This window comes from Coptis chinensis, chromosome 2, assembly GCF_015680905.1.
Source record: "Coptis chinensis isolate HL-2020 chromosome 2, ASM1568090v1, whole genome shotgun sequence".
Taxonomy (NCBI): Eukaryota; Viridiplantae; Streptophyta; class Magnoliopsida; order Ranunculales; family Ranunculaceae; genus Coptis; species Coptis chinensis.
In genome coordinates this window covers 40,946,416-40,968,505 of record NC_141457.1, presented here as the reverse complement: position 1 = coordinate 40,968,505, position 22,090 = coordinate 40,946,416, and the positions used below count along the sequence as shown (strand labels likewise).

The 22,090-nt window shown below is 36.3% G+C and overlaps 1 protein-coding gene across 1 annotated transcript; it reads left to right on the top strand.

Moving 5' to 3' along the window:
* Window positions 1–265: 265 nt before the first annotated feature.
* Window positions 266–1,855, top strand: LOC147516055 (uncharacterized). The gene is made up of 2 exons (XM_086593153.1): window positions 266–1,046; window positions 1,218–1,855. The coding sequence occupies exons 1-2, from the start codon at window positions 266–268 to the stop codon at window positions 1,853–1,855; spliced, it is 1,419 nt and encodes a 472-aa protein (XP_086449279.1).
* Window positions 1,856–22,090: the final 20,235 nt, after the last annotated feature.

Here is a 22,090-nt window from a genome sequence, read left to right as displayed (position 1 = left end):
ACATCATATAGATTACTCTCCAGTGCACCGAGACATTTCAAACTTCCGTCATAGGTCTCGCAGTCTAGAGCACCCAAGGTTTCCAGATATGGACAACAACTGGGGGCAAGCGCATGTGACACAAGGTCAAGAAGTTCAACCACAAATCGTCCGTCGCCAAACAAATCAGGAATAACATATACTAAACAACAGATTACAGACATCATTAAAAAGGCAATGAATAATACTGATCTAAAAGAAAAACATTGGAAAGACTTAGCCGTAAATGAAGACATCGTTGGACGTTTTTCTGGCGATACAAAATCGTAACATCGGGGAAGGTTTCAAACAGCCAAAGTTGCCTAAGTACGATGAAGCAGAAGGTGATCCAAACAACCATGTTATGGAGTTCAAAAGCAGGCTAGTTCTTTGGCGTAAGGATGACGCTCTCTTCTGCAAACTTTTTCTGGCAACCCTAAAAGGGGAAGCTTTGCGATGGCTATCAGAAATTCCAGCTAGATATATCGAATCTTTCCAGGAGTTAGCAAATCAGTTCACAGATCGATTTCAACATAATTGGACTCGTCCTAAAGATGTCAATATCTTGCTAAACACAAAACAACAGAAGGATGAACCACTTGCAAAATTCGTTGTCCAATTTTGCCAAATCCAAGCAGGTGTCACAAATGTGCCAGCTATGATGATCATTCATGCATTCAAAGAAGCTCTCCGTTTTGATACTATCGGAATATATAACTCACTGGTAAGAGATCCTCCCCAGACAAAATCTGACTTGTTCACACGAAAGCTACAGTTTATCAATGTTGAAATAGATGCAGCAGCACGAACTTCAAGGGACAAAGATTTTAGAGGAAAAGAATCTACAAATACCAAAAGCAAGCAGAAACAAAGCATAATGGAAACTCAACAACCGAAGCAGGATCTTAAAAAGACCAACAATTTTCGTGAAGAAATGAAGCTCACTCCACTGAATACCAAATATTCCTCAATCTATGAGAAGATTAAAAGTCGCAATCTGCTTTTCCCTCCAATGCCTTTACCCGAAGGTACAAAGTCTACGCGTGATAAAAATCTATGGTGTCTTTTCCACAATGACTTTGGTCACGAAACTGAATAATACAGATCTTTACGAGGAAAGATACAAAAGCTAGTAGAGAAGGGACAGCTAGAGGAATTCTTAAGCATTAAAAGTGCTCAACAGAATTTGTCAATCTCAGGTTACAATGTCATCAAAGCTGGTCACACCAGAATCAATGACGTGTCACGCACAAAACAAAAATGTGAGCAAAGAGAAAAGTTGGGATTTTTACGTGAGTTATATCACGTAAATAGCTTCGATTTTGTTGAAGGAACTCGCATAGAAACCATCGAACCAAGCCCAATGTGTTTTACTAACAGAGACCTAATTGGCATCCATCACCCTCATTACGATGTCATCGTTATAACAGCTTACATTGGTCTATGGCGAGTGCAGCGTGTCATGATAGACACTGGAAGTTCTGCTAGTGTAATTTTTGTAGGTTGTTACAATGACATGAAACTTTCAGAAAATTTGATTGTCATAGATAACAACCCAATAATCGGTTTTGATGGAACAGCAGCAACTCCGGTCGGAAGAGTTTCTTTACCAGTCAAACTCATGGATAAGGCGGTCAACATTAATTTTCTTTTAATGAACTGCAAATCTTCCTACAACGCAATTTTAGGTAAGGATTGGCTCCACTGTATGGGTGTTGTTGTCTCTACCCTCCACCAAGCAGTGAAATTTCCATCTCTAAACAAAATTTGCAAAATACGAGGAGATCAGATGGCTTCTAGCCGTTGTCACGAAAAAGTATTAGATGATTACCGTTAATCTGATATGCATGGAAACACAATTTTAAGCAATTCACAAGAAGTCATTCAAGCACAATCCGCACCACAAATAATATGTTTCACCATATCATCAAGTGAAGGACCACCGACTATAGACCGCCTCTTAGAAGTTCAAATTGGAGAATCTAGCAAAGAAACAACCTTCATATCAGCCGAGCTATCAAAAAATGAACAAAGCGAAATGGTTACTCTACTCAGAAAGAACAAGAACATTTTTGCTTGGTCTTTGGAGCAAATGCCAGGTATACACCCAAATGTTGCCTGTCACAAGCTTGACATTGATACAAGTGTTAAGCCTGTACGACAAAAGCCCAGATGTATGGCTCCTGATAGAAAGCTAAAGGTTAAAGAAGAGATTGATCGTTTACTCTCTGTCAATTTTATTCGCCCAGTTTCATACCCTAGATGGTTGTCCAACGTGGTAGCAGTGCAGAAGAAGAATGGCAAGATGAAAGTATGCATCAACTTCACCAATCTTAACAAAGCACGCCCCATACATCCATTCCCTCTTCCATGGATATCAGAACTTGTTGATGCCACATCCTGATTTCCACGCTTATCATTTATGGACGCTTCTTCAGGATACTATCAGATCCTGTTGTCTGGTGAAGATCAAGAATTAACATCATTCATAACTGATCAAGGTATTTTTTGCTATTAAGTGATGCCTTTCGGGTTGAAGAATGTTGGCGCCACTTACTAGCAAATGATCAATACTATATTTGGAGACATGCTAGGCAAAATTATGGAAGCATACATTGACGACATGGTTGTTAAATCCAAAATCAGTAGTGATCATCTGGTAGATTTACAAGAAGTATTCACAAGAGTGGAAAAGTTTAATATGCAGCTCAATCCTTCAAAATGCTCTTTTGGCTTGATCTCAGGGAAGTTCTTGGGTTACTTGATGACTCGCAAAGGAATTGAAGCAAACCCTGAACAAATCAGAGCAATCCTCGATATGCTATCACCAAAGAAAAAGAAGGAGATACAACAACTCACGGGGCGCCTGGCAGCAATAAATCGTTTCATCTCCAAATATTCTGATAAATGTTGTCCTTTCTTTCAAACGTTAAAAGACTCAGTAGTATGGAATGATGACTGTGAAAATGCCTTTCAGTCAATTAAAAAATATTTGGTTTCACCTCCCATTCTGGCTAGTCCAGCTACAAGGGAACCTGTAGGAATTTACTTGGCTGCCACAGACAAGGCGGTAAGTGCCGTTTTGTTTGTTGATGGCGAAGATGGGCGTCCAATTTTTTTCATTAGCAAAACTCTAACGGGGGCGGAAACTAGATATTCAAGAATTGAGAAAATTGCTCTCGCTATGGTTCACTCTGCAAGATGCCTTAAGCCGTACTTTCAAGGACGATTGGTCAAGGTATACACTGAGTACCCTCTTCGCAAAGTGCTCCATAATGCACAAGAATCAAGTAGACTGGCTGAATGGGAAAGTTATTTGAGTGCATATAGCATTACTTTCGAACCGCACACTTCTGAAAAAGGTCATGTTCTTGCATCTTTGATGTCGGATTTTCCAATCGATGATATGGTCCCTAAAAATAATCAAGATGAAAGCCCATCATTTGATGAGGCAACAATTAGGGGTAACCAGGTATCATCCACATCTATTACCCCGTCTTCAGACGTCTGGATAGTCTACACAGACGGTTCACATAACAAGTTTGGATCTAGGCTTGGGTGTGTTTTTATTAAGCCTGGTGATTCAGTAATTGAGCGCTCAGTTCGTTTCAGTTTCAAAGCATCTAACAATGCAGCAGAATATGAAGTAGTCCTTTATGTCATGCGTACCGCTTTAGAATTTAAAGTTCGAAAGCTTCAGGTTTTTACAGACTCTCGATTAGTGGCAAGTCAATTTGAAGGCTCTTTTGAAGCATGGGATGATAAGATGGCAGCATATCTAGACTTAATCCATAGGCTTGCTTGTCAATTTGATGACATTTTAATCATTCAAAGACCTCGAAACGACATTAGACATGCAGACGCCTTAGCATACCTCTCTGCAGCAGTCGCTATTGATGGACTAAGAAACGTCAGATTGACTTCCAACAAGACCCAAGTATTGACTTGTCAGTTGAGCAGCTTACTGACATATACATTAATGTGTGCTGTTTTTTCACTGCTTCTTCAGAGCCATCACCTTTAAGTATTCATGTTGTGAACACCAGAAAAAGAAAGTATGACAATGACGAAGTTTTGTTGCCTAACAAATTAAACATTGACTCCCTGCTAGATGGAGGAATGTGTACTGAAGGAAATGACACAATAATTGTTCAAGGTGACTAGAATGTCGACAAATCAACAAAGGAGCCACACATTTTTAATCTACCTATGTTAGAAGCACCAACTGAAGATTGGCGAACCCCATTAATTACCTTTCTGAGCAACGGCATCATCCCTTCAAACCCCAACTCGCTGAAACGGTCAAGCGAGACGCTTAGAAATTTGTAATAGTATCTTCGTCAAATGGTGTTCTACAATTGTATAGAAAAGGACATCCCTTGTCTCCCATGCTTAGATGCCTCACCAAAACAGAAGGTCTACTTATGTTGCAAGAAATTCATGCAGGCATTTGTGGCAATCACGCCGTTGGTCGAAATTTAGCTCATAAAGCAATGACACAGGGATATTGGTGGCCTCGTATGTAGCTAGATGCCAAACATATTTCTCAGACATGCATTCCTTGCCAGAAGCACTACAACATAGGCATTCTACCTGCCACAGAATTACATCCAATTTTTTCTCCATGGCCATTTGCAAAGTGGGGTTTACACATCATCGGCCCTTTCCCTAGAGCTCCAGGAAATGTTTGTTTCTTGCTGGTTGCTACAGATTACTTTACTAAATGGGCGGAAGTACAACCCTTAGTGCATATTCAAGCTTCCAATGTCAAGCGCTTTTTGTGAAAAGATATAGTTTGTCGTTTTGGCATCCCTGCTGAGTTAATATCTGATAATGGCAAGCAGTTTGATGCAACCGAAATACACAATTTCGTGCGGTTCCATATCCAAAGATAATTTTTTCGCTCCATATCATCCTCAAGCTAACGGACAAAGTTGGAAGCAACAAACAAGTCTATCCTAGCTATCCTTAAACGTCGTCTAGAACAAGCTAAGGGGAAATGGACAAGAGAACTACCAGCCGTGCTTTGGGCATACAGAACCACTCCAAAATGCTCAACCGGTTTGTCCCCATTTAACTTGGCTTATGGTGCGGACGCAATCTTACTTACTGAAATATTTGCTGAGACGACTCGCACCGCTGCAATTAAAGCTGGTTGTAATGACAAAATGGTAGCTCACTCTAAAGCCAATTTAGATGAAATTCGTGAAGAAAGTTTAGCTCATCTACTCCACTACCAGGCTTCAATGAAAAGACAGTATGACAAGAAACTTTGCCTAAAAGTGTTCCAAGAAGGAGATTGGGTGTTATGCAGAAAACCTAAAATCATCGACATGGGGAAGCTATGTGAAAATTGGGAAGGACCATTTATGGTTGATCATCCTACCTTGAAAGGATCATATTTCCTTCGCACCATTTCGGGAACACCTTTCCCAAAACCATGGAATGCACTCCATCTTAGGCGTTTTTATCGTTAGGTTCTGTTTGGTACTTACCATATCAATAAATTAATTGTTTCATTTTCTAGTTTTCATGGTTCATTGGAAAATGTCATCGTACATCTTTTCATGTTTGTTCAACATATCAATGTTTAATAAAAGTTCATTTGTTAGAATTTATTTCGATTATCGCTTACACTTCGGGGTATACATTATTACTATTCTTGTTATTATCAAAGTTTGCGTTTGCGTTTGCGATACCAAACTCTGTGCATTCAAAGTCATGGAGTTTGCGTTTACAATACCAAACTCTGTGCATTCAAAGTCATGGAGTTTGCGTTTGCGATACCAAACTCTGTGCATTCAAAGCCATGGAGTTTGCATTTCCGATGCCAAACTCTGTGCATTCAAAGTCATGGAGTTTGTGTTTGCGATACCAAACTCTGTGCATTCAAAGTCATGGAGTTTGCATTTGCGATACCGAACTATGTGCATTCAAAGTCATGGAGTTTGCGTTTGTGATACCAAACTCTGTGCATTCAAAGACATGAAGTTTGCGTTTGCAATACCAAACTCTATGCATTCAAAGTCATGGAGTTTGCATTTGTGATACCAAACTCTATGCAATCATATCATGGCTTCTGTAGTTGCAATAACAGACTGTATACATTCAAACCATGAAATTTGGTCTGTAATACCAAAATATATATAATAAACGCCATAAAGCAAGTTAACATTTCAATGTTTATGCTTGATTCAATTATAAAAATCGTTATAACTTCGTTCAAACTCCCCATGAGTATTCATTTCTCCACTTTACAAAAAAAAAAAAAAAAGAGCACCCAGCAATAACAATAACATAAAGCTTCAAGGTCATGATCACGACTAATAAGACCTATTTATTAGATGCATGTGATTATTGGGGTTCTTGTAATGGACTACTTTGCATAGGCGACAAACAGAACCGTCAGAGTTTATGGAATCCATCTACTAGAGAATACAAGATCTTACCAAATAACGGTCCTATTTTAGCAGATCCATACTACAATACTTTCATGTATGGCCGGCCTTGGTTACAATGTAGCAACAAAGGATTACGAGATTGTAATAATCGTGGCGGTTTACAGAACTAATGGTGCCTATTATTGTACAAGGAGTTGTATATACTCCCTTAGATATGACCGGTGGAGAAGGATCAAGAACCTCAACTATGAAGTTCCTAATGGACAAAAAGGTGTACTTGTTAACGGTTCACTTCATTGGATGGTGAGCACTCAATGTAGCACAGCAAGAACTGCATCTTGTAACACACTCATTGCTTTTGACTTCACGAGTGAAAAATTTAGAGAGGTGGGACGGGAAGACTATAATCTTGATGGCTTGGTCAGCACACCATGAAGCGTTGGATGGGAAGCTTTGTACTGTGAATAACTATCACACTCATGCCTGTTTATGGTTCATGAAAGAATATGGCGTCATGGACCATAATGGCTAACTTTCAAAACTAAAAGAGAAGGAGAAGACTCATAGCAGCTTCTAGCTGGTTTACTTAATTTAAAGAATTATTTCCTTTTCTCCTTACCATTATTCATTACAATATTCACTTGCTTCTTGATTGTCTAGAGCATTACAAAAACTTTAGTGTTCTTCTTGTGTACTATTCTTTGGACACGGTGGTTCCCCAAAGACTCCACATATCTCTAACGACAAGTTGGTTTAGTCCCAGTTTAATTACCCCTAGTGGGGACGGACACATGCAAATCAGGTTCTTAAGAAGGTTATGAAATCAAAGTTGCATGGTGTGAGAGTAGTTGAATGTGACAATTGACCATTGAAAAACTAAACCTGAAGAAAAGATACGCTTTAACTAGGGAAATGTATGGTTTTATCAAGATCGCACTATAATTGTTGTGAGCAACAATCGGACTTGATATTCACAATCTTGTAGAAAAGGATGACAAGGTCTTCTATGCAACCGTAATCACACGGTTAATAATCTACACTCACAAAAGGAGAAACTCTTCCTTCTCACAAACACACGATTATCACGATGGAGCGTAAAAGTCTAAAACTGGGCATCCATATGTTCAGCTTCGAATCTATTTCCTCACTCCACAACCCACAAAAAGATACAAGTCAAAAAAAGAAAGAAGAAAGAGTTTTTTATATTGAACTAAAGAGAACCAGTGAATAACCCCAAATAGGTACGGGCGGCTTCCTGTTCTTAGAGTAGATACCACACAATTGTAAATCAACTTCGGGCAGAGTACAACACAACACCAAAGCTGTACACATCCAATTTCTCAGGAGCCTTATTTCGTGTATGCATGTTTCGCATCACAGTTAAGCTCTTAAGGTGCTTGCATTATTGAAACTAATACATACTTCAACGCATAAAAAGTCGAAATAAAAAGGAGTAAGTTGTTGTCTTATTAATCTCGTACTAGCTTCAAAACACACTACTAATTCTACGACAAATAGATGATAATTTAAGACGACTGTTCATCTTCTTCTTTAGAAGGGAAAGAATCTCCTCATAAATCATATTCTAAGCCGAGATCTTCAATGGCGTCTTCTATAGCACTAGGAAGAAGTATACCACAATTCTCTTTTAATGGACGAGAATCATATAGCAAAGTATAATGCTCCAGAGCGTTTTTTAGCACATCACGTGCTCCAGTCATCAAGTCGACATTCTTCTTAGTTGAAGCCTCTAGCTGAGCATTTTCAAGCAAAGCTGCAGAGAGCTTTGGATTCAATGCCGCTAGGGTACCTTTTTCAATGTGCAATTCTCGCGCAATTTTCTTATAATCTGTCTCTTTCACTTTTATTGCTTTCTCCATAGCCAATTTTTGATGCAACAAACAATCATTTTCATGCTCTAGGACAGACACTCGTTCTTTTAAAACCGATGACTCATTACTGACTTTGGCAACCTCAACCGTGGCCTCGTCTTTTTCTTTACCAAGCATTATCATTGCTTTAGCAAAACTCTCCTTAGCCTACAAAAATAAGTTTATTACTACAATTAACTATAATGGATCATTTAATTTAAATGTTATGAACAGTACTAACCTCTTGCAACTTTTGCATCCCCATATTGCAAAAATCTGAACTATCACCTATACAAATCAAGTTACCAGATTGAAGGTTCTCTCCATAAGTGGGTGGCATCAAATGTTTGTTAACGTAATCATCAAGCAAATCAAAGTCAAGAATTTCTGTAGTTTTTAACGCATCTATCATGTCTTCTTCCAGAAAACCAATTGAAGTGGGTGCAGTAGCTTGCATTATTGTGGTGTTTACTGCTTGTAAAGGGGCAACAACATCTTGCGTAGAGCTATCAGCAACAGCTTGAACCTTATTGGCCTGGGAAAGTCCACTCATTGAAGGCTGCAGTTGGTTATCTTCAGCTTCTGAACTAATTTCTATAACAGGTGAAATAGGCATTGCTGCATCTTTGCCAGTTGCAATGAGGTATGCTTTAGCAGCACTTTGAGGAGCATTATCTTCACATGTTTTGGCCTCCACAACATCAATAGAGTGGCTTTGTGAGATTGTCGACTCAACGCTACCGCTAATTAAATTTTCGTCAACTTTTGGTTTGTCCCTTCTTTCTTCCTCTGGGGATGCCTTAGTTGACACTTCAGGTGTTCTCCACTCCTCCATATCATTATCTTGCACCTCATTGGTTACTTTTCATTTTTTCTGATTTGAGCCCTCTCCAGAATTGAGCGATAATTTCCTTGGCAAGCAATCACTTCTAAGATTCGTTCCATTACTTCGACGCCTATCTGTCAATTGATCTTTGGTTGCAACGTATTGCTCTTGATGCATTTTTGGTCCAAAACGTTTCTCACGATCATGTTGTCTCTCGCTACACCAACCCCAATAAGCGACCTCATTAGGCCAAGATAAATCAAGAATGTGTTCCTCACGGTCACTGCTAAAATAAAATTGTAAGTTCTCTGAAGCTCGTTTCCCAATCTCGATATTCGGAATAATAGGACGTTCATCTATAGAGCATCACAAATAAATAACGTCATTTAAAAATACAAATATACAGCAATGGAAAATCAGTAAAACTCAATCTGTTAATTTAATGTTTTTCATACCTCGAATTTTATTTGGAACACGTATTCCATGGGGATTCCATGGTCCTCGGAGGAGAAAACAATATTTATCCCAGTCTTTGTAACCTTTCGGTAAGCCTTTAAACTTCTTCTCAGTCTTCCAGTCCACGGTGAAATATGACGACCCATCTTCCTCAATGCGACGTTGCGGTCGTAGCAAAAGGAACAATTCTTCAAAACCAAAAGGATGCTTGTAGCTTTTTGCCAAGGCTTTAGCTCGTGCAAATACCAACCATAGCGGCATCCCGATTTGTATTGGTGCAATCTGCCATAAAGACAATAATCGTGCAGTGTCATAATCCAGTGGGATTGTTAAACCTTGGTCCATTTGCGCACACGTTACGACCATTTCTCCCTCTTCCACTGGATGTTTTGTGCTGAAATTTTAAAGTTTCTCAACATCGAAGTTCTCCAGCTGATAAAGACCCTTCATTCCTTCCGTACTAGTTACGAGAATAATAGATCTTGGCACAGACGAATGCTCTAACCATCGTCGTCGAATAATTTCACCGGTACATGTTACCATCGTCATTCTCGCATCTTCATGGCTACTGCGGACTTTCGCGTCATATTTATCCCCGCTCATAATTACCATATGTCACGATCAGGTATTTCACACTTCTTTGACGTATTGTTCCTTATTTTATTTTATTTTATATAACTTAAAGAAAATGATACGTCACCTTTTATAAGAATATAACAAGATATTAGATATCTTTCATTCTCCAGATAAAATGGGATACGTACTCTTACTTCAAGCCTTGAAGTAATCCATTCTTTCAACAGTCCCAATTAATCAAAACACCAATTCCACTTGGATGTTGATTAATCCTTATCTATTTAATAATAAGCATATACCAAGACCAACAAATTAGTTTAGCCGACCCAAACTAATAAACCTTGACATTTCACCACACAAATATGTTTAGTGCCAATTATGTTTATTTAAAATACATGGTCTAATTACTTTAATGGTTAATATGGTTCTATTTCTTTTTCCTATTTTTTCTTTGCCACATCCAATAAATTCCATATGGCAAAGAGGGAGCAATGTACGTACCTCCACATTCGTACCCTGGCTAACGACTTCATTAGGGACTTAGTCTTTACATTAAGTCTAAGTGACCGATCCTTAGCTACCTAGAAGGCTCACAATTATCGTTAGCCACTTGGGCGGCTCACATGTCTACTTAGCCACCTGGACGACTCACAATTATAGTTAGCCACTTGGACGGCTCACATGTCCACTTAGCCACCTGGACGGCTCACAATTATAGTTAGCTACTTGGACGGCTCACATGTTAAGTTATACATCTGGACGGCCCACAGGTCTAGTCAGTCACCTAAGCCGGTCACATGTTCAGTTAACCAGTCCTATCTAGTGAGAGTCCTTTCTATTTCTATAAATAGGACTCTTCACTTAACAAAGAACTACGTTTTTAGAGACTAGATTCTGGAAACACATTCTGGATACATAAGCAGCCATTAAAGGCACAGTCTCATTCTTTACACAACATCTCCCCTTGCAGATTCAATAGTGTGTCTGGGAGAATTCTTACCCAAACAATTACTTCAATGCATTTGCATCCAGTTTTCTCAATGCATTTGCATCCAGTTTTCGATTTCCCGTTACTTAGTCTTTGAGTTTAGTTCAATACATTTGCATCCAGTTTTTGATTTCCTGTTAATTTGTCTTTGAGAATAGCTTAATATTGTTGCATCCAGCTTTTGATTTTTCGTTAATTATTCATTGAGGTTAGTTTCATGCATTTGCATCTACTGTCCTATTTTCAGTTAATTATTTTTTTGAGCTTAGTTCAATATAGTTGCATCCAATTTCCGATTTCGTGATAATTATTCTCTGAGCTGAGGCTAGTTAAATGTTTTTGCATCCCGATGCCGATTTCCTTTTAATTATTCTTTTGCATTAAATCGATGCATTTGCATCCAATTTTTCATTTCCCGTTAGTTCTTCTTTGAGGTCAGTTCAATGTAGTTGCATTTAGTTTTCGATTTCCAATTAATTATTCTTTGAAATTAGATCAATGCATGCATTTGCATCAAGTTTCAAACTTCTCGTTAATTATTCTTTGAGGTTAGTTTAATGCATTTGTATCAAGTTTTTGATTTTTCATTCATTATTCTTTGAGGTTAGTTCAATGCATTTGCATTTACATCCCGTTTCCAATTTCCTATTAATTATTATTTCATATTAGTTAAATGCATTTGCCTCCAGTTGCTTATTTCCCATTAATTATTCTTTGAGGTTAGCTCAATGCATTTGTATCAAGTTTCCGATTCTTTGAGATTAGTTCAACGCATTTGCATCCAGTTTCTGATTTTTCATTAATTATTTTATAAGGTTAGTTCAATGCAGTTGCATCCGGTTTCCGATTTCTCTCGTTAATAATTTTTTTAGGCTAGTTCAATCTAGTTACATCCAGTTTCCCATTTCTCGTTAATTATTCTTTAAGGCTTCCGATTTCTCGTTAATTATTTTTTAAGATTAGTTCGATGCATTTGCATTAACTTTCTAATTTCCCATTAACTATTCGTTGAGGTTATTTCTATACAGTTGCGTCCAGTTACCGATTTTCTGTTAACTATTTTTTAAGATTACTTCAATGCATCTACATCTAATTTTCGATTTCCCGTTAATTAGTCTTTGAGTTTAGTTCAATGCATTTTCATCCAATTTTTTATTTCCTGTTAATTAGTCTTTGAGGATAGTTTAATATTGTTGCATCCAGTTTTTAATTTCTCATTAATTATTCTTTGAGGTTAGTTTCATGCATTTGCATCTAGTGTCCTATTTTCCGTTAATTATTTTTTTGAGCTTAGTTAAATATAGTTGCATCCAGTTTCTAATTTTCCAATAATTATTCTCTGAGCTGAGTCTAGTTAAATGTTTTTGCATCCCAGTGCCGATTTCCTTTTAATTATTCTTTTACAATAACTCGATGCATTTGCATCTAATTTTTGATTTCTCGTTAGTTCTTCTTTGAGGTCAGTTCAATGTAGTTGCATTTAGTTTTTGATTTCCCATTAATTATTCTTTGAGATTAGATCAATGTATGCATTTGCATCCAGTTTCAAACTTCTCGTTAATTATTCTTTGAGGTTAGTTTAATGCATTTGTATCAAGTTTCATTTTTCATTCATTATTCTTTAAGATTAGTTCAATACATTTGCATTTGCATCCCGTTTCCGATTTCTTATTAATTATTATTTGAGATTAGTTAAATGCATTTGCCTCCAGTTGCTTATTTTCCATTAATTATTCTTTGATGTTAGATCGATGCATTTGTATCAAGTTTCTGATTCTTTTAGGTTAGTTCAACGTATTTGCATCCAATTTCTGATTTTTTATTAATTATTTTATGAGGTTAGTTCAATACAGTTGCATTCGGTTTCCGATTTCTCTTGTTAATTATTTCTTTAGGCTAGTTCAATGTAGTTATATCCAGTTTCCCATTTCTCGTTAATTATTCTTTAAGGCTTCCGATTTCTCATTAATTATTTGTTAAGGTTCATTTGATGCATTTGCATTCACTTTCCAATTTGTCGTTAACTATTCATTGAGGTTATTTCTATACAGTTTGCGTCCAGTTACCGATTTTTTGTTAACTATTTTTTAAGATAACTTAAATGCATTTGCATCCAGTTTTCAATTTCCCGTTAATTAGAATTTGAGTTTAGTTCAATGCATCTGCATCCAATTTTCTATTTCCTGTTAATTAGTCTTTGAGGATAGCTTAATATTGTTGCATCCAGTTTCCAATTTCTCGTTAATTATTTTTGAGGTTAGTTTCATGCATTTGCATTTAGTGTCCTATTTTTAGTTATTTTTTTTTTTTTTTTTTTATCTTAGTTCAATGTAGTTGCATCCAATTTCCGATTTCCCGATAATTATTCTCTGAGCTGAGTCTAGTTAAATGTTTTTGCATCTCGGTGCCGATTTCCTTTTAATTAATCTTTCACATTAATTTAATGCATTTGCATCCAATTTTCAATTTCCCATTTCTTCTTTTTTGAGGTCAGTTCAATGTAGTTGCATTTAGTTTTCGATTTCCCATTAAATATTGTTTGAGATTAGATCAAAGCATGCATTTGTATCCAGTTTCAAACTTCTCGTTCATTATTCTTTAAGGTTAGTTTAATACATTTGTATCAAGTTTCCTATTTTACATTCATTATTCTTTGAGGTTAGTTCAATGCATTTGCATTTGCATTTGCATCCCATTTCCGATTTCCTATTAATTATTATTTGAGATTAGTTAAATGCATTTGCCTCCAGTTGCTTATTTCCCATTAATTATTCTTTGAGGTTAGCTCGATGCATTTGTATCAAGTTTCCGATTCTTTGAGGTTAGTTCAACGCATTTGCATCCAGTGTCTGATTTTTCATTAATTATTTTATGAGGTTAGTTCAATGCAGTTGCATCCGGTTTCCGATTTCTCTTGTTAATTATTTTTTTAGGCTAGTTCAATGTAGTTGCATCCAGTTTTCTATTTCTTATTAATTATTCTTTAAGGCTTCCGATTTCTCATTAATTATTTTTTAAGATTAGTTCGATGAATTTGCATTCACTTTCCAATTTCCCGTTAACTATTCGTTGAGGTTATTTCTATACAGTTGCATCCAGTTACCGATTTTCTGTTAACTATTTTTTAAGATTACTTCAATGCATTTGCTTCCAGTTTTCGATTTCCCATTAATTAGTCTTTGAGTTTAGTTCAATGCATTTGCATCCAGTTTTTTATTTCATGTTAATTAGTCTTTGAGGATAGCTCAATATTATTGCATCCAGTTTTTGATTTTTCATTAATTATTCTTTGAGGTTAGTTTCATGCATTTGTATCTAGTTTCCTATTTTCTGTTAATTATTTTTTTGAGCTTAGTTCAATGTAGTTGCATCCAGTTTCCAATTTCCCGATAATTATTCTCTAAGCTGAGGCTAGTTAAATGTTTTTGCATCCCGGTGCCTATTTCCTTTTAATTATTCTTTTACATTAATTCGATGCATTTGCATCCAATTTTTGATTTCCCGTTAGTTCTTCTTTGTGGTCAGTTCAATGTAGTTGCATTTAGTTTTCGATTTCCCATTAATTATTCTTTGAGATTAGATCAATGCATGTATTTGCATCCAGTTTCAAACTTCTCGTTAATTATTCTTTGAGGTTAGTTTAATGCATTTGTATCAAGTTTCCGGTTTTCCATTCATTATTCTTTGAGGTTAGTTCAATGCATTTGCATTTGCATCTCGTTTCTGATTTCCTATTAATTATTATTTGAGATTAGTTCAATGCCTTTTGCCTCCAGTTGCTTTTTTCCCGTTAATTATTCTTTAAGGTTAGCTCGATGTATTTGTATCAAGTTTCCGATTCTTTGAGGTTAATTCAATGCATTTGCATCCAATTTCTGATTTTTCATTAATTATTTTATGGGGTTACTTCAATGTAGTTCACTACTAAAAAAAAAGTTTATAAGCTCAGCTAAAAGGTGAGATGTTAGAGTTTTTACCTCGGTTTTCTAGGGAAAAATAACCGAGGTAAAATCCGCTGAGATAATAGAGTTCTATTAAACCGAGATAATAAGCTACGAAATTATCTCAGAAGTCTAACATCTTATCTAAATATATTATGTCGGTTTTCTAAAAGAAAATGATATTATATAGAATAAAACCGAGATGAATTGTTGATTGAAACCAATTAGTATAGAAGAAAACTGATATGTTTTTTTTCTGAAACCGAGATAATATCAAAACATAACTGTGATAAATTCTTTTGGAAAGAGAGATTGTTGGACAACCTTTTATCTCACCCTTTGTCATTTTTTGTTGGTATTGCTCATGACAATTAACCATCAAATAAAAACATGTCCCTAACCACCACATTCCTTTCATGTTCATAAACATCAACACCAATTAACAAAAGCAACCCAACATAAGTAAATTCTTTGAAGAACTTATTTCATTAAGATAAGAAAGAACAATGTCGAATATAAACTTAACTTTCAAAGAGTACTAGTGATCAGTCATTTATTCATAGAAACTCAAATATTGTATCAACTACTATTCTTCTAACTATAATAAGACAATTTTTTAAACTTTCTCTATATATTCAAGAACTGAGACAGATGGTTCTTGCTGAATTTCCTCCGTACAGATGGTTCCTACTGAATTTCCTACTAAAAAAAATTGAGAATCCAAAAACCTATTCACGTCGGTCATCAGCTGTGAAAAATTATAGGCTCCAGGACTCCCTTCGTCAACTTTAGTAAGTGGAGATGAATATCCAATATGGTCCTGATCCATAAGAGAAACATCATTTCTAACAAGCTCATCCTGTGCTAACTTCTGAAAGAATGACCAATGTTTAAGATCAAGGTTTTCCATGTTCATGCTCAATCCAGTTCCATCACTGTACAATGGACTTATGCTAGAGGAGTCTTCAGTCAATCTTTCCTTTGAAAATATATCTGACAGGAAATATCGAGAGAATCGGTCATTGATGTCAATAAGAATATCTCCACGCTCTAGAGCGGAACGCTTGGCAATGGAGGACTCAACTTGAGGTGCATCTTTAGTGGAGGCTGGCCCCTACCTAAACAAAATTATTTGATTGCTCAAGGACATCATTACTATGTGTGTCACTAGAAGCTATCTCACCCCAATGAAGCTCTGGTAGAATAGATGCAGGGTCCTCACATTGCTCAGAAGTTACTTCTAAGCAATAGAACCACACAATAAGAGAGAATATAAACAAAAGAAGAAGGGCAAAAAAAGGAAGGGTTGAACAAGTACAAAAATGTTGCAGCAGTGACCTTACCAGAAACTTTGCCAAACTGTGTCCCTTTACTTACAGAATCTCCATCTTTCTTAAACCACTCGACCTAAGAGCGAAAAATGTTGTTAATAAATAGACATTTTTGTGCATTTAAAATAAATATAATAGAGATAGTAATTGTAGAAACGACTCCCTACATAGCTCCAATGAAGGATCGACCTCGTTAAATATCATCTCTGCAAGAGAAATTCCGGCAATGATGTCGTCCACCTTGGCGAAGAAATGTGCTTCTACTTCCATATCAATTGGAACGGTGGCCAAACAAGTGATGTCCCCTAGAAGCAACCCGATAAATAGAACACATAAATTAATGGCACTAAATATGACATATCAGAATCCAATAAAAAGCCAACAATTTTTTGATTTGAATAGTTTTTATCAACATTTAAGGAAAGGACATATATATAATATGGTACAACATGAGTGGGGTTTGTGCTAAAAAATGAAGTATAAAAAAAGAGTGAAGCAGAAGTGAATTATTAGAGAGAGGAGAGTACCTCGATCGTCGGCGTCTTCGGAAAGGGCAAGCTTGATAAGGGCATTGAAGTGATATACTAATATAGTTATGCTTTTCCCATTACCTTGGTCTGCTTGTGGGCTAAACACTGAGTCAAATTTATAGACCTTCTTGGATGCTCCATTAGCTGTCACCATAAGCTCACCATCCTTTGCTAATTCGAAGGCAATTGCCATTGAAGCTCCTATAGCAATTTCTTCTGAATTTAAAGGTCTACATCTACAAAAGACTTTTATATTCCCTACCAAAAAAAAAGGAAAAAATAAATAAGCAACATGTCATTGCACCATCTACCTAAATTTGTGTCTATTAGAATCACCAGCTCTCTTTTATAATGTGTCATTTTCTAAAGGCAGAATTAACTGACATTTCAACTCAAGAGCCTTATTGTATGTTCTTTTCTTTCTTTGGACCCTTCAATGAATTTGAGCTTAAGATCTTTGTGCTCCTTTTCCAATGCTTCATTTTGGTTAACTACAATAAAGATAGAAAAACTTAAACAAAACACAAACTAAATCTAAACAAACAATCTGGCTACAAGTAACTTTCTAAAACTTTACTTGTGAACTCAATCATAGTAGTCACTTGGGTCATGTCTTCAAGGCCCTTCTTGTATTCCAATGCTTCTTCCAACAAGTTCTTGTGTTCCACTTTTAACATCTGTTTTCAAATATTGAATAATTAATTAATCTATATTTTTAATTCATTCCAAGAAAGAAAGAATGCAGATAACACTAGTAGAATATATAGTACCTTAAATTTCTTACTCAGGTCTCTTAGAGATAAAAACCATCAGCTTTTCTCCTTCACTTGTCCTTTGATAGCATATGCTGAGAAAGGTGGAGATACTGTCCCAATTTTAATCTTGAACACACAGTAAAAGTTACCATAATACAGGAGTACTAGACATTATGCACCTAGAGACCCGACGTGGATTTGCACATGAGCTCATTTTGCAACTCCCGCAGGGATTTCCAAGCTTCTTGACATTCTTTACTCTTCAATTCATACTCTTTTTTAAACCACTGTAAATTTCTTTTGGTCTCTGTTAGCTCCTTGAACTGATATTATGCAAAGAAATTTGCATACTGAAAATCTTAATACTTATTGTTTTCTCACATTTATAGATGTAAAATATAATAATATGTGAAGCTTGCAAAATAAATAGACTGTTACCTGCCTGATGGTCTTTCCTTACTGAGATGGCAGAGATGACGGGTTCTCTAGTCACCCACTCATCCATCTGCGAGAGATTGATTCTTTGATCATCAGCTTCACTCCGTCTTGCTACTTGATGGGGTCAAGAAGAAACTAAGATAGTTATTGGTCAATTTATTCTGGAAATCAACACTGATCAAACTCTAGTAGCCTAGGCCACCTTTTGAAGCAACAATTTTGTTTGGTCAAATATGTCAAGACTCTAGATTCGAACCTAAACAAACTTTTCAGACCATGTAGATAAAGCTATGAAAAATAATTTAAAAGGAATTTAGAATAAACTGATGAAAAGAAGAATAAAACATACATTTGGGCAGTTATTAAGAAACTTTAAGCTACTTTGCAGCAAGTTCCTCATCCTTCTCAGAGTTTATTTGTTGCATCTAGCCAAACCACAGTAGCACCAGTAGCTTTAGCAACATGAGGAGATTTGGGCACCTGAGGTTAATGACTTTGTTTGCATTGCAGACAATGCCTACAGCAGAGCACATATACTTGCAATGGAGAAGCTGATTTTAGGAAAGCTTGAATTGAGCTTAACCGTCCCAACACCATATGTCTTCCCTGTGTGATATATCAAGGCTGTTGCGTTTGATCAGGAGATGGAGAACATGATATTCTTCTTGGCAGAGCTAGCCTTGATGTAGTATGAGTTGATACGGTATGTTCATCAATGGTAGCTGCTACTGCAGTCTATGTTGCATGTTGTACCATGAACAAAAGCCCTTTTTGGGATGAAACTCTGAAGCATCACACTGGTTTCTCTAAATCATAGCTTCTGGACTGTGCGAAGATGTTAGCTCACTTCCACTCGGTGGCCAGTGAGGACAAGCTCCAAGCTGTTTTAAAGAAGTATACACTTTCTTTTTTGTATGATAGGCGCAACACCAGCGCTCTAGATAACTGTAAGGAAATAGTAGGTTTTGAAGTAGATCATGGGTATTGTAATGACCAGAGTTTTCTTTTCCAGTGTATGTGTCCTTGTGTAAACAATTCTTTGTGTATGTTTGATATCCATATCACCTTGCTTCAACAATGATGTCGTACCAATGCCTGAAAGGAACTAAACAGAGTATATGATATCTGAAATATGGGAGAAAGGAAAGGAATATTTCTATAATATATCTTAGGGAATATATGATATCTGAAAAACTATGTTTTACATTACACACAGAGTAATAAAACTATGGGCTTACATATATCACATAAGCTGACTTATGAAATGCTACATCAATAGCCATGAGCACTAAAGATAGAAATCACCTTTGACGAATTTTCTCAAGTTCCCTGGGATCAAAAACGAACTAGTACTTGGACAGCCATCTGCATTTTTCTCAAGTTTCTTGGTCCTTTCTTTGCCTTTCAGATTCCCTTTTCACAATATCCACCTAACAAAGTGGATGCCCAATCAAAGCATGAGAACTAGAAAATGACTGACTAAACAAATCATAGGGAAAAAAATTACTTCACCTTGCATGCCAGTACATCGACCGTACTTTCTAGCTTTTCCACAGACCTTCCTAAAAGCTTCACTTCCTTTTGAAACATACAAACCTTAGACCATCTACCATTTGAGATCACATTAGAAACCATAGACTACTCAGACAGATCTCGGGGGACAGACACCCATCCGTAGGGCTCCATGAAGTTGAAGGGAGTAAAAGCCATATGGGGTGTGGCAAAGCACTTTTTCAGTCTTCCTTCACGCCTGGCATAGCTTTCTTGTGCTTTTTTGCAGTCTTCCTCCAAGGAAACAAAAGAGAGAAGAAACTGACATGTATCAACATTCCATGTCCATGTAGTTTAACTTTGCCAAATGCCATTGAAATATAAATTATTTTTTATATCAACTTCCAACAATTTCTTGACATTCCCACATAGTTTGCATGGACATAGTATAGGATTTCCCTTACCAGCATCACATTGATCATCGAAACAATTAATACAAGCAATACGGCATACATAAATTCCTTACAAGAATTTATTTACTAAGAAAAAAGTCTTATATGTCGAATACGAATAAAAGTAATAATTACATCAAGTAATAAAGGTAATCACTAGCTAAAAGGTGATTTCAATAACATTTAACCTAAGAAAACTAATAGAATCTCCAAATCCTTGAAAGCTAGCTATCTCTAGAATCTTCTAACTTAAAGTGATGATCCAAAACCTAAAAAGCCAAAATGAACACCTTAAAGAGTTTGACTTTATCATTTTTCCATTATAGGTTTGATTGTCAGCAAAACAAAGGCATACTATTTAGCAAAAAAATTCTAAAAAAGAAAAACAATGTAAGAAAATACTCACCATGCACCAAAAGTCTCGCTCCCAAATGCCTTTAACCACTTCAAGTTGTACTAAATGAGAATTGTTGAATAAAGTCAAGTAGAACCGAACGAAGGTCTCTTATTTCATCTTTGGTATATGTTGCTATCTTCCCCAACTCTTGGATCTAAATTAGAGAAGGAAAGAAAACGTAACTAATATACTATAAGGCATTAATATTCTAATTTAATTATATGACAAAGAAGTATATATGTGTTTACCTTATTTGTTAAAGATTGAGAAGGATCCCTAAGAAAGTGTCTCATAAACATCATAACATAGTAGGCACATTCTACACCTCCTGATTGTTTTGGGCACTACACAAGACAAATAATAAGATGAGTCATACTTACTTGGAAGGAAAAAGTAATAAAAATAGGGTCGCGGTATTGACACCCGACTTTATAGAATTGGCACCCCTTTGACCAATTCAAAGGTACTGGCACCCCTCCATTAATCACATAAAAAACACTCACGGCAAGAAGTTGCCACGTGATCGCACAATCCACGACATCAAGTTGCCGCGATATCCCATATCCCACAGAAGGTGGTTGCTGTGGATCCTTTTTTCTTTTAAATTTTTTTTAATAGACACCGTAAAAAAAGTTAGTTGTCGTGAGATGGTTGTGTTCACTAAAATGGAGTCTTTGCTTGTGTTAATTATCAAAACTCTTCTTCATTAATTTGATCACAAGTTTTTCTTATAACATTTGAAAATATTTGCTACAAGATAGCAAAATTATGCCTCGATTGTATATTTTTTTGTCATGGTTTTGGTGTTGTTCTTGTAGTGTATAAAGAAGCTTTAAAGAAGAAAATAAGGTATCCATATGTCGTATGTGTTCAATACGCAAAATTTGAAGCGAAAAAAAACAAAAAACACAAAAAAAATGTTTCGCGACAACTACATGCCGTGGGATATGGGATCCTGCGGCAACCCGATGTTGTAGAACTATCGGGCATGTGGGGTGTAAAAGGACATATAAGAGATAACCATTATTGTTTTACTTTTTGCCAATAGGGTGCCAATTCCATAAAGTGGGGTGCCAATACCGCGCCCCTAAAAATATACGAATTTGGCTTTGTTTACCTTGACCACTTGCCAATTTGGTCCTGCCATCATTCTTTTCCCTCTAGCATAAGTGAAGGCTCTAATAGCACTACAGAAAAAGAAATTAAATTGTATTATAATAGATTATATCACACGCAAATCGAATTTGGACCAAAATCACAAGACATCAAAAAGAAAAGCAAAATAGAAGCTTGACCATCCAAGCAGCTCGCACGGTGCACATGTAAAACAATCATATTCTGACCAAAATAATCTAGATGAGAAATGATTGGGTATACACATATTCATATAAGACCTTGCTGCTAACATTTTGAGATTCACGCTCACATTGCATTCACTTCGGCTAGGGGCACACACTACACATTAACACAACATATACTAAAGGAGTGCTAGCGAGAAGCATCATGTAAGACAATACGAGTTTGAATATGTTTCTAATAAAGTCAAGAGCTTAAAAGGTTGGCATTTTAAAGGAAAAAGATTATAATCATACAAGAAAATACACGAAACACAGAACTTA

Coding starts and splice junctions, on each gene's coding strand:
- LOC147516055 (XM_086593153.1), top strand. CDS start 266: ATGAAGACATCGTTGGACGTTTTTCTGGCGATACAAAATCGTAACATC. Junction 1,047..1,217: donor TCCAATGCCTTTACCCGAAG/GTACAAAGTCTA, acceptor TGTCAATCTCAG/GTTACAATGTCATCAAAGCT.